At 46.1% G+C, this 12,916-nt stretch overlaps 1 protein-coding gene across 2 annotated transcripts in view; it reads right to left on the bottom strand.

Annotated features, from left to right (window-relative positions):
- Positions 1-227: 227 nt before the first annotated feature.
- Positions 228-12,916, bottom strand: part of CACNB1 (calcium voltage-gated channel auxiliary subunit beta 1) — a 101,659-nt gene continuing 88,970 nt past the window's right edge. Inside the window, exon 14 of one of the 2 annotated variants that reach the window (XM_058179670.1) lies at positions 228-292. In XM_058179670.1, the coding sequence (XP_058035653.1) occupies positions 269-292 (24 nt within the window). In that variant the 3' untranslated portion in view covers positions 228-268. Of the gene's footprint in view, positions 293-1,369; positions 1,478-12,916 lie in introns of those variants that run through there. The other variant, XM_058179669.1, reaches the window with a different exon arrangement.

Here is a 12,916-nt window from a genome sequence, read left to right as displayed (position 1 = left end):
TAAGGGTTTGGTACTCCAGAACAGGAAAAGGTAAAAAGTTGTTGCTCTTTTCTAGTTTTTCTCCTTCCTTTTCCTATTTCCTACTAGAACTTTTTCTTTCCACTGCTGAACAGTGAAATAAAATGATGAGTTTATGAGATGTTTTACACATTAAGTAACACATTATAATTTACACATTATAATGCATTCTGAATCACTTCAAAAATTCCTAAAAAGAAATATTCCTGACTTGAGCACTGAAATTACTTACATTTTCTTTGAAGTACCTTCAGTTCCTTCTTCTTCTGAAACCCTGGTTAAAGAAAAATTAAAAGCAGAATTTAAGTATTGTTCTGGCAGCAGTTGAATATTTTATCTTCACCTGGTCAGCTTGCCCTAATCATTTATCTGTTTATTTATTTGATTTAATTGCCGTTCATCTTCTTCCTAAGCAACCCTGGGAGGCTTACAGCATAAAAGATAAATATTTCTAAGATTATAAAAATGGCTATAATCAAAGACAAAGTTAATAAATAAAAGATAAGAGATGGGGAAGGAGGGAGCAGGATGCTCAGTGGTGGGGAGGAGTTGGGATTGCCTCTTAATTCACCAGCCACCTCCAGTGTCATACGGTCTCTTGTTGGGGTCCCAAGCCATCTGGCAGAGTCAGGTCTTCAGGTCTAACCTTATGGAAGGTCAGAAGGGTGGGAGATGATCTCACCTCAAGGGTAAATTGTCCCAAAGGACAGGAGCCACAGCAGAGAAGGTCCTTCCCCCTGGACCCCAGCAGCCACAATTCCTTGACTGATGGGGCCTGAAGCTTGCCTCCTCTGCAGGCCACACATAGTAGGGTGGGCTAGCCTCAGTGGAGCAAGACTGTTTCTCAGGAAACTGGACCTATACCATGCAGGGCTGAGGAACTGAGGAAAAGGAATCAATGACACAGAGAATGATTTTGTTTCCTCTGCTTCTCAATAAGAAACTTCTTTTTTTCCATTTTCTGCTTTTAAAAAGGTGTAGGGTCTCCAACATGGTCTTGGTAAACCTCATAAGAAGGTCTTATGGAGCATATCAGGCTTACCAGCCAGACGTTCCCTCTCAGAATTGAAGATGGAATGAATCCAAGCTTAATACACCCATTTTGTCATGATTTGTCCCCCTCACCAATAATTTTACAAAAATCAATCCCACTTTTTGTTTGAGGTGAGAATATATTATATTAAATCCTGGCTGCAGTAAGGTGGTCTCTGAGTTACGGTGTTGAAGAAAATGCTGGCTCTTCACTAAAGCAGTATATTGAAAGTTTGGAGAAGTTTTATCTTTTCATTATTGGACTTTGAAATATAGTGGGCAAATAAATTAATATAAGAATCTCTAGAAAAATATTTTAGCTTACCTCAATCAATCAAATTATTATAATAATAAGCACCATCGCTGTTGTCACAAAAACAGCTACCCACCATTTGAAGCCATATTGTCGAATTCCCTGGTTTGGTATCTGCAAAGAGAAGTAAAGTGAAAGATGGGCCTTTGCTTATTTTAACATAAAAGCTCTTTTCCTCAGAAGAAAAGTATATCCAGGCCCACCTACCCTTTAAAGGCAACAACAGTTTACCAATTCAGTTTTATTAAAATAATCATATCTGAAATTTCTGATTTAATTCTAATGAACCACATTTGGTTTTTCTTTTTTTTTTTTTTTCTTTCTTTTTTTGTTTACATTTATACCCCGCCCTTCTCCGAAGACTCAGGGCGGCTTACAATGTATAGGGCAATAGTCTCATTCTATTTGTATATATTTACAAAGTCAACTTATTGCCCCCCCAACAATCTGGGTCCTCATTTTACCTACCTTATAAAGGATGGAAGGCTGAGTCAACCTTGGGCCGGGCTCGAACCTGCAGTAATTGCAGGCTTTGTGTTCTTAATAACAGGCCTTACCAGGCAGAGCTAAACCGGCCCTTTGTTTTCACATTTCAATTACTTTAGCTTTGTGCTATATGCCGCTCTCTCCAGATGCTGATCACAATCAGTAAGAACCTTATATGTTGCTTATATACCCTTGTATATAGACATGGGAACCAGGCAGAGAAGTGGTCATGGCACATGCACATTACTATAAACAATCTAACAAGGCTTTTACTCAAAACTGTCTTTACAGAAATGAATGCGCAATTTACGTCAACTGAGCCTTCTGGAGGAAAAAAAAAGAGAGATCTAAGTAACCAAATCTTGTAATACTCCTATTAGTGCACCTGTTAGGATTATTTATGTAGGTTGCTTTTACTTCATCAGAAGGTTTTTCCATTTTTCTGGAGCTTGGTGTGTTCATATTGGTTTCATTTTTAGTCAGCAACGAGTCAGATTTCAACAGAGCAGATGCTTCCTCGTTGGTTTTTCTCTTATTGAAGAGTTTCATTACAAGCCCTATTCCAGATATAAGAAAATCACAAGACGTCTGGGTAGTTGGTTCTCTGCAGTTTACTTCTATCATACAGATAAAGTGGGCAGTTAGGCTGCTCCTAGGCTCGTTAAGGATCAGGTGTACCAACTATTTTTGCACCTCAGCTTCAAATACATCGACCTGAAGAAAATAGTTATCAGTGCTTGAGAAAAAGTCAGATAAAAGGGGAGCAAAGGGGCTTAGTTCCTGATACTCCCAATGTGCTTCATTGGACAATGTTTTAGACTCCTCAGCTGTAATTCTGGAGTTGCTTCCTCCAAATAGTATCTGTCTGATAAGGTTTTTCTTTACTGATTCCTGAGACGCAAGTTCCTTCTCCAAAAAGTTATCTTCGATTTGTTCGTGCTGAGTCTTTTTCTCTTTTGCCTCCTCACTGGTTACAAGATGTTTTACTTGGCTGGGCCTTGCTGATCTGTTGCCAGATTTCAAAATAAAGACCACTTTATCAGGCTGTTCCTCACCACCACTATCCACTACAAGTCAGAGGCAGCTGAGTTGGAAGGTGTAAAATGAAACACTTCCATAAGGAGTGAGCAGATGCTTGAGGAAACCTCTTAAGGGAAGAAACCTGCTGAGGATTTAGTAGCGCTACAGGCTTCCCTGTTTTTTCAGCCACAGAATGTGAAGCAAGAGCTTCTGAAATTTCTGTAGCCACTTCCTTCTGCATCTCCAACTCATGAGTTTTCTCTTTGTTTTCTGTTATTTTTTGTTTCAGAGTCACCTTCAGTATTAACCTTCAGAGTTCTGAAATTTCTGTAGGTACTTCCTTTGGAATATCCAACTCATGAGTTTTCTCTTTGTTTCCTCATGTTTTTTCTCTGAGAATCACCCACGGCCCCGTATTAATCTTCAGACCTTCTGAAATTTCTCTAGTCACTTTCTTCTGCATCTCCAAGTCTTGAGATTTCTCTTTGTTTCCTCTTATTATTTCTTTGAGCGTCACCTTCAACCTGGTATCAACCTTCAGAGCATCTGAAATTTCTGTAGGGACTTCCTTTTCATCTCCAACTCATGAGTTTTCTCTTTTTTTCCTTTTCCTTTTTCTCTTAGAGTCACCTTCGGCCCCGTATTAATCTTCAAAGCTTCTGAAATTTCTATAGTCATTTCCTTCTGTATCTCCAACGCATGAGTTTTCTCTTTGTTTCCTCTTATTTTTCCATTGAAAGTTGCCTTGAGCCTGTTATTAGCCTTCAGAGCTTCTGAAATTTCTCTAGTCACTTCCTTCTGCATCTTCAACTCATGAGTTTCCTCTTTCTTTCCTCATATATTTTGTCTTAAAGTCACCTTCGGCTCCTTATTAATCTTCAAAGCTTCTGAAATTTCTCTAGTCAGTTCTTTCTGCATCTCCAACTCACTGGTTGCCTCTTTGTTTCCTAGTATTTTTTCTCTGAGAGTCACCTTTGGCCCCGTATTAATCTTCAAAGCTTGTGAAATTTCTCTAGACACTTCCTTCGGTATCTCCAACTCATGAGTTTTCTCTTTGTTTCCTCTAATTTTTCCATTGAAAGTCACCTTGGAATTAATGTTTGTGGCTGGGCAGTACGAATCCATCCAACCTTTCATAGCAGAACAATAGAATTCCAGCCAGGAAAATTTGGGTCGCAAAAGGGGCAACACATCTCATGATGTCCATCCCCTCTGTTTCATGTTACCCAAGTGAAGTATGCCTTTGAATGTAGCATAGAACAATTGAGATGACTCTATGCGGTTACCAAGCAACCACATATTGTTCCATATGAAGGCTGCAGGATAATGCCACTGCTGTTTAGTTTACCATGACATCATAGAATTGCCAAAAACCATTGCAACAATATAGGTAGTGGTCTCTTTTATAGATAATGATTTGATTTTATGAGATCACTCAGATATTTGTGATTAATGTTTTTGGGTCAGAGTTACAGTAGCGAATACCATCTGTTTCTACTGGAAAATCAGATTGTAAGGCCTGGCTATCATTCTCCAGCTACTAAAAAAAATTACTAGAAAAAAAATTACTAGAAAAAAGAGGGATAAGCAGTTGAGGAAGGAAAGTAGTAGGACTTTAACTTATATATCTCCCTGTAGTACTTCACAGCATTCTCTGGGCAGTTTACAATGTCAACATATTGCCCCTGAAAGTATTACAGCATACACAGACTGTACCTAACTTTACTTTTGATTTCCTGCTGAGCTGAGCTCCATTGTAACCCAATGTGCCATCTGCATACTGTCTTTCCCTGAAAATAAGACCCTGTCTTATATTTTTTTGAACCCTGAAATCTGTGCTTGGCCTTATTGCCATGCGCTCAAAAGCCTGATTGGGCTTATTATCAGGGGATGTCTTATTTTGGAGGAAGCAAGGTAGGTAAAGCCTCTAGGCAAATTGCCAAGTAGCTAAAGTAACTTGTGAAAAGTAAAATGTGGATTCTGCTTTCTGTAACTTAAAATGTGTATTCTCAGCAACCTAATATAAGAGATAATAATGCTAACAAAGCTCTGGGTTATAGGCCAGAAAATATATTTCTTTCCTTTTCTAAGGTCCATTGTTTTCAGAGCACTAAGAAAAATCATGAGGCTTGCGTGGTATGAAATAATGTTTCTAACACTATGAAGTCAGTGCAAGCTGTGTAAGACTATAAAAAGTTTGGAAAAAGTTTTTTTTGCTCATACCTGCTTTTCTCTCTGCCTGCTGTTAAGGTGGGAGACTATAAAGGGTCATCCAGTTTTGCTTTCTATCTAGAAATAAAAGCTGATTATCAGTAGACTCATGTTCAGAGATTCATTGGATTTATCAGATTCTGAGCTGCATTAAAAAACCTTATACCGCTAACAGTCTGGTCCTCATTTTACCAACCTTAAAAAGATGGAAAGCTGAGGCACACTTGAGCTGTTTATGATCAAATTCCAACTGTGGCAGAATGTCTAGGACAGTGATGGCTAACCCTTTTGCTGTCATGTGTCAAAAGCGAGGGGAGTTTGGGGGGTCTCGCGTGTGTGGGCCCACACCCATAATTCGATGCACCTCATCCCCTCATGCGTGCACGTGTGATCCCCCTGCACTCCCCCCGCATTTGGCACGCGATGACACGGTGGGCCAAGTAGGCCCATTTTTCTCCCTCCCCAGGCTCCAAAGGCTTTCTAGGAGTCTGGGGAGGGTGAAGCCGGCCTTTTCCACCCCTGACGGAGGCCCTCTGGAGACCGGAAGCAGCCTGTTTCCCGATTTCTGGTGGGCCTGGAAGGCCCAAAAATCAGCTGGCCAGTGCGCACATGTGTGCTGGAGCTGAGCTAGGACAACACTCATGTGCCCACAGATATGGCTCCCTGTGCCACCTATGGCATGCATGCCATAGGTTTACCATCACGGGTCTAGGACATCAGCCTGATTTCCAAAGGAAGACTTTTTTTTAAAAAACCAAAAACCCAGGTAAACTGAAAAGCAATCCCTCCTGGCTGCACATTTATCACACTTGGGGATTTTATTTATTTATTTATTTATTTATTTATTTATTTATTTATTTTGTTGGGTACATATTAGATAATATATATAAGTATAAGCATGAATTGAATACATAAATTGAATACAATTAAAGGGAACATTAGGACAGGGACGGTAGGCACGCTGGTCCTTTTATGCATGCCTCTTACAGACCACTTAGGAATGGGGTGAGGTCAACAGTAGCCAGTCTAAGGTTAAAATTTTGGAGGTTTTGGGATGAGACCAAAGAGTCAGGTAGTGCATTCCAGACATTGACCACGCTGTTGATGAAGTCATATTTTCTGCAATCGAGTTTGGAGCAGTTCACTTTAAATTTGTATCTATTGTGTGCTCGTGTATTGTTGTGGTTGAAGCTGAAGTAGTCATTGACAGGTAGGACATTGTAGCAGATGTTGGCATAGTTCTAAATTTTCTAAACCCAAAATTTCAAGTCTGGCAACATAAGGTATTTTGTTATGAGCGAAAGAGTGGAGGACTCTTCTTGTGAAATATTTCTGCACACGTTCAATTGTATTAATGTCTGATATGCAATGCAGATTCCAGACAAATGAGCTGTATTCGAGAATTGGTCTAGCAAATGTTTTGTATGCTCTGGTTAGTAGTGTAATATTATCGGAGAAGAAGCTACGCAAGATTAGGTTTACAACCCTTAATGTCTTTTTGGCGATGTTGTTACAGTGGGCTTTGGCACTTAGATCATTTGATATGAGTACTCCAAGGTAGTAGTAATAATAATAATAATAATAATAATAATAATAATAATAATAATAATAATAATAATAATAATAATAATAATAATATTTTAATTTGTATACCGCCCTTCTCCCGAAGGACTCAGGGCGATGCACAGCCAGAATAAAATACAAAAAGAACAGTACATATAATATTAAGAACAACCCCTTAAAAAACTTATTCAATTGGCCAAAAATTTAAAATACAATAACACCCTATAAAATTTACAAAAATTTAAAACCCATAAAAGCAAATTAAAAATTTTAAAATCAAGCCAGTCCAGCTAAACAGAATAAATAGGTTTTAAGTTCGCGGCGAAAGGTCCGAAGGTCGGATAGTTGACGAAATCCAGGGGGAAGTTCGTTCCACAGGGTAGGAGCCCCCACAGAGAAGGCCCTCCCCCTGGGGGCCGCCAGTCAATATTGCTTGGCTGACGGCACCCTAAGGAGTCCCTCTCTGTGAGAACGCACCGGTCGCTGGGAGATAGAAGATGGCAGTAGACAGTCCCGTAAATATCCTGGTCCTAAGCCATGGAGCGCTTTGAAGGTAGTCACCAATACCTTGAAGTGCACCCAGAAGACAACAGGCAGCCAGTGCAGTCTGCGCAGGATGGGTGTTACACGGGAGCTCCGAACCGCTCCCTCTATCACCTGCGCAGCTGCATTCTGGACTAACTGGATAATAACATTCTGTCATTCTTGACAGAATGAGGGTCATCTACAAGGTCATGTTCACTCAGCTTATATTTTGTGTTCTGATTCCTTTAGCCAATGTGTAAGACAGAGCATTTTTTGGTTGAGATTTAGAATTGCCAATTTTTTGACCATTCCAACACAAAGTCAAGGTCTTTTTGAAGGGTAGCAACATTGTTGGTAGTGTTAAATAGTTTAACATCATCGGTGAAGAGAACGCAGTTACTTATAATATGATCACAAAGGTCATTTATGTATAGTATGAAGAGTGTTGGTTCTGCGCATGTCCAAGATGGCGCCGCCCTGCTGATCGGGGACGCGGCGACGGGCCTTTCCAGGCTCTTTTTGGGTCTGGGGGGGGCCTTAATACCATCATAGGCCCCCGCCCTGATGGAGGAAGATCCAGCCACCCGTAAATAGGGTGGCTGGGCGCTGTGCGACTCCGCGGGGCGTTGGGAGAAGCCCCGGAGTCACGGCGGAGTCACGGCGCCTCAGAGGGAATCCTGGCGGCCTAGCGGCTTGCCGAGCCGCCGCCCGCCTTTTTCGGCGGGTTGGCGGCGGGGGGGGGGGGGGGGGGGGGGGGGGGGGGGGCGTTGGCAGCGCCCCCTGGACCCCTGCCTGGAAGACTTGGCCAGTGGAAGTTGAGGTTTGGAGTTTGGGCGTCTCCGGTGGCGATGGGAGGAGCCCCGGAGGGGCTGCGCCCCAATGAAGATCTGGAGGGCCGCCCGGGCTCCATCGGCCCTTCGAACCTGCGGTGGCGAGGGCGGCGGCCTGGCCCTTCCCTCTCCGTCGGGCGTTGTCACTGGTGAGCCCTGGGTCTGCTGGCGGATTTGGCGACGGGTGTCCCCCTCTCATCTAGGGGAGCTCCAGTGGCCTGCTCGCGGTGGCGATGGGGCGTTCCAGTGGCGATGGCCTGGCGGAGGCGGTGGCGGCGGCCTGCCCGGTGCTGAAGTGGCGGATGGCCCGATAGGCCCAGGGTGGCTGTGACCTTGCCCTAGTGGCGCGGATATGTGACAGCGCCGGAGGAAGACCCGCGGGTCCAGCGGACACCCCTCCACTATTTACCATCTTTATAACATCCCTACCATCGTGCCTCTCCCCTTTCTTCCTTAGCCCACCCCAGGTCGTTTGTATGGGGTGGTGAACTGACTGAGTCAGCGGTTTTGTCATCTACCGCACATGGATTATCTCGAACTATTTCCCATCAGGACAGACTGGTCATGGTCATTTTATCATCTGTTATGACTTTTGCTGCCAACTTGACCAGCCCAGGATGGGCCTTGCCGGACCGTCTCAGTGATGCGAACATTTACTGCGGCTGACCTTCTTGCCCTGCGAGATGCCCCTCTCATGGTCTGGCCTCAGATTATCGAGGCCCACCTTGAGGACGGGCTTTGGAGTCGAGGTGGCATGCGAAAAATAGGAGGCTTAGGGTTTTTAATTGGCTGTTTTAATAGATTTTTAAGGGAGTTTTAAAGGATTTTAAGGGAAGGAAACCGGCGGGCTTGGGTTGGGGGTGGGAGGAAGGGGTGGGTGTTGGGGTAACCCGTCGGGAGTCAGTTCCTGCACATGCTCGTGGCGGGGTTGGTGGGTCCGAGGTCATGGGGAGTCGGTGTTCCATTGGTGGAGGGTGGTGCTATTTCCACGGTAAGGGGAGGGGCAGATATGGCGGAAGTGGGGCTCATATCGTGTTAGGGGGTGCGCGCCGATGCTTACAGGCGATCGCGCGCCCGAGCCTCAAACTTCTCCCGTTCCCGGATGGTCAGGATCCTCAGGGCCCTGGCCTTGGCTGATGTTATGCAATGCACGGTCCGTGGCCAATAAGGCCCCTAATTCACGATCTTATTCAGGGGTGCAGCGGACCTTATGGGCGTTACGGAGACCTGGTTGGGCCCAGAAGGCGTGCCCTTGTTCAGATGTGCCCACCGGGTTTCCGAGCATTTCATCAGCCGAGGGGCCAGGGTAGGGGTGGTGGGGTGGCGGTTGTGATTAGAGAGTCTAGAGCCGAGGAGACCACTGTACCTCAGATTGCGGGTGCGAATCCCTCTTTGTGAGATGGGGTCATAGATGTCAGATGGGCTTGCTGGTTGCGTACCTGGCTCCTTGCTACGTGACAGCTGCCCTGCCCGAGCTCCTGGAGGTGCTTGCTGGGGTGGCAGTTGAGACCCCCAGACTTTTAGTCGTGGGGGACTTTAACTTGCCATCGTCCGGCTCGTCATCGACGGTAGCTCGGGAGTTCATGGCTTCCATGACGGCCTTGGACCTGACCCAAGTAGTTGATGGCCCTACTCACGTTGGGGGTGGCACTCTGGACTTGATTTTTGTCTCTGGTCAGTGGTTGAGAGATCTGGACTTAAAGGAAATAGTCATTGAACCTTTGTCATGGTCAGATCACTCTCTTCTTCGTCTGGACTTTCTGACCGCCATTCATCACCGCAGGGAGACGGAGCCGACACGTTGGTTCCGTCCCAGGCGCCTGATGGACCGGAGGGTTCGGACGGAGCTTGGGCCATTTCCTGAGGGTCTGGCACACGGCTCGGCTGAGGAACTTGTTGCGGCCTGGGAACGGGCCGCGGCGGGGGCCTTAGACCGGGTCGTGCCTTTGCGGCCTCTGACCCAGCGCAGGTCCCAACCAGCCCCTTGGTTCTCCGAGGAGCTGAGAGGATGAAGCGCGGAGAATACGCCTAGAGAGTTCCTGGAGGTCTAGCCGTTCAGAAGCTGATCGGACACTAGTGAAGTCCTATACTAGGGCTTACCTAGTGGCAATGAGGAAGCGAGGCGTGCCTCGCCTCCTCCCTCATTGCATCGGCAGATAACCGCCCAGCCGCCCTGTTTGGTGACCCGCTCCCTCCTCCATCAGGGGAGGCGGGATGACCCGATGCAGGGGCGTGCTGAGAGTTTAACGGTTATCTATCGATAAAATCGTTCAACCGGGATGGTTTGGACCAAGATTGCGGTGATCTGGTGAGACGGCTGAGGCGGTCTTGGTGACATTGTATGGGATGAGTTTGACCCTGTCGCTCCGAGGACATGGACAGGTTGTTGGGAGGCTAAATGCCACCACATGTTTACTGGACCCGTGCCCCTCCTGGTTGGTGCTGGCCACGCAGGAGGTGACACGAGGCTGGCTCAAGCGATTCTGGCGCTTCTTTGGTGGAGGAGTCTTTCCGGCCGCCTTGAAAGAGGCGGTGGTGAGGCCCTCCTCAAGAAGCCTTCCTGGACCCGGCTGTTTTAGGTAATTATCGTCCGGTCTCAACCTTAACCCGGCGAAGGTTGTAGAAATATGGTGGCATATCAGTTTCCTTGCACCTGGATGAAACTGTCTATCTAGACCCGTTCCAGTCCGGTTTCCGACCGGTTACAGCACGGAGGCGGCTTTGGTCGCGTTGGTGGATGATCTCTGGAGGGCCAGGGATAGGGGTTGTTCCTCTGCCCTGGTCCTATTAGACCTCTCAGCGGCTTTCGATACCATCGACCATGGTATCCTGCTGCGCCGATTGGAGGGATTGGGAGTGGGAGGCACCGTTTATCGGTGGTTCTCCTCCTATCTCTCCGACCGGTCGCAGTCGGTGTTGACAGGGGGGCAGAGGTCGGCCCCGGGGCGCCTCACTTGTGGGGTGCCGCAGGGGTCGATTCTCTCGCCCTTCTGTTCTTTATCTACATGAAGCCGCTGGGTGAGATCATCAGTGGTTTCGGTGTGAAGTACCAGCTGTATGCGGATGACACCCAGCTGTACTTTTCTACACCGGACCACCCCAACGAAGCTATCGAAGTGCTGTCCCGGTGTCTGGAGGCCGTACGGGTCTGGATGGGGAGAAACAGGCTCAAGCTCAATCCCTCCAAGACGGAGTGGCTGTGGATGCCGGCATCCCGGTACAGTCAGCTAAATCCGCGGCTGACCATCGGTGGCGAGTCACTGGCCCCGATGGAGAGGGTGCGCAACTTAGGCGTCCTCCTGGATGAACGGCTGTCTCTAGAAGATCATTTGATGGCCGTCTCCAGGAGAGCGTTCTACCAGGTTCGCCTGGTGCGCCAGTTGCGCCCCTTTCTGGACCGGGAGGCCCTATGCACGGTCACTCACGCCCTCGTGACGTCTCGCCTGGATTACTGCAACGCTCTCTACATGGGGCTCCCCTTGAAGGGCATCCGGAGGCTACAGTTAGTCCAGAATGCGGCTGCGCGGGTGATAGATGGAGCCCCTCGTGGCTCCCGCATAACACCCATCCTGCGCAGGCTGCACTGGCTACCTGTGGCCTTCCGGGTGGGCTTCAAGGTTTTGGTGACCACCCTTAAAGAGCTCCATGGCATAGGGCCGGGTTATCTGGGACCGCCTGCGACCAGATACCTCTCACCGACCCGTGCGCTCTCACAGGAGGGACTCCTCAGGGTGCCGTCAGCTAGGCAGTGTCGTCTGGCGACGCCCAGGGGAAGGGCCTTCTCTGTGGGGGCTCCCGCCCTCTGGAACGAGCTCCCCCCAGGACTCCGTCAACTTCCGGACCTTCGTACCTTCCGTCGCGAGCTCAAGACACATTTATTCATCTGTGCAGGACTGGCTTAGATTTTAAATTTTATAGGGGTTTTAAATTGATTTTAATATTTATATTTCTATTTTTAATGATAGGGCATTGGAATAAGTTTTTTAAAGATTATTTTAATTTTGTGTATCGATGTTTTATATGCCTGTGAACCGCCCTGAGTCCTTTGGGAGATAGGGCGGTATATAAATTTAAATAATAAATAAATAAATAAATAAATAGAACACTTCCTTGGGGGACACTGCTATTAACAGGTGCAGGATTTGATAGGGTGCTCCCTATTTTGACCACTGTTGTCTGTTTGACAATTATGGAGGGGTCCGGAGATGCCATAGGATTTTAGTTTTAGAAGTAGTTTATCATGTACCACTGAATCAAAGGCTTTACAGAAGTCTATGTAAATTGTATCTATTGCTTTGCCCTGATCGAGATTTGTAGTAGTCCATATGCTTTTTCAATGTAGAAATTGTAGATTACAGGATAATTTTTTTCTGAAACCAAATTGTTTATTAGAGAGTAGGTTGTTGGTTTCTAAGTGGAGGGTAATGGATTGATTGGTGATTGATTCCATAATTTTGTAGGTGACGCAGCATAAAGAGATTGGTCTGTAATTTTCTATTAGGCTGGGCTCTCCCTTTTTGAAGATAGGGATGACCTTGGCTAGTGACTATAGGTTGGGTAGGGAGCTGGTCCTGAAAGATTTTTCAAAGATTATGCTTAGGGGTTCTGCTATAGGAGTGGAAAGCTTTTGATAAAGACTAGGGAAATTTGTGGGGAGGAAGCAACACGATCATGGTATCTGCATTTAAGTGCCATGGCAAACAGAAACATCCTTGTATCAAATGTCCTAACAAATAAATTGATTGCTGGTGACTTTTGGGTGATTAAATCACCACATGCTTATTATTTTGCTATAACTGCTGTTGATATACATATCCTCCCTAGAATCTACTTTTGAAGAAAAGTAAGAGCTAGCCCAAAAATAATTAATTAAAGACTTAATATCTAATTGCATGCCTGCATAATAGATTGCCTCCAT

This window comes from Ahaetulla prasina, chromosome 4 (assembly GCF_028640845.1).
Source record: "Ahaetulla prasina isolate Xishuangbanna chromosome 4, ASM2864084v1, whole genome shotgun sequence".
Classification (NCBI taxonomy): Eukaryota; Metazoa; Chordata; class Lepidosauria; order Squamata; family Colubridae; genus Ahaetulla; species Ahaetulla prasina.
This window is presented reverse-complemented; position numbering and strand designations above follow the sequence as displayed.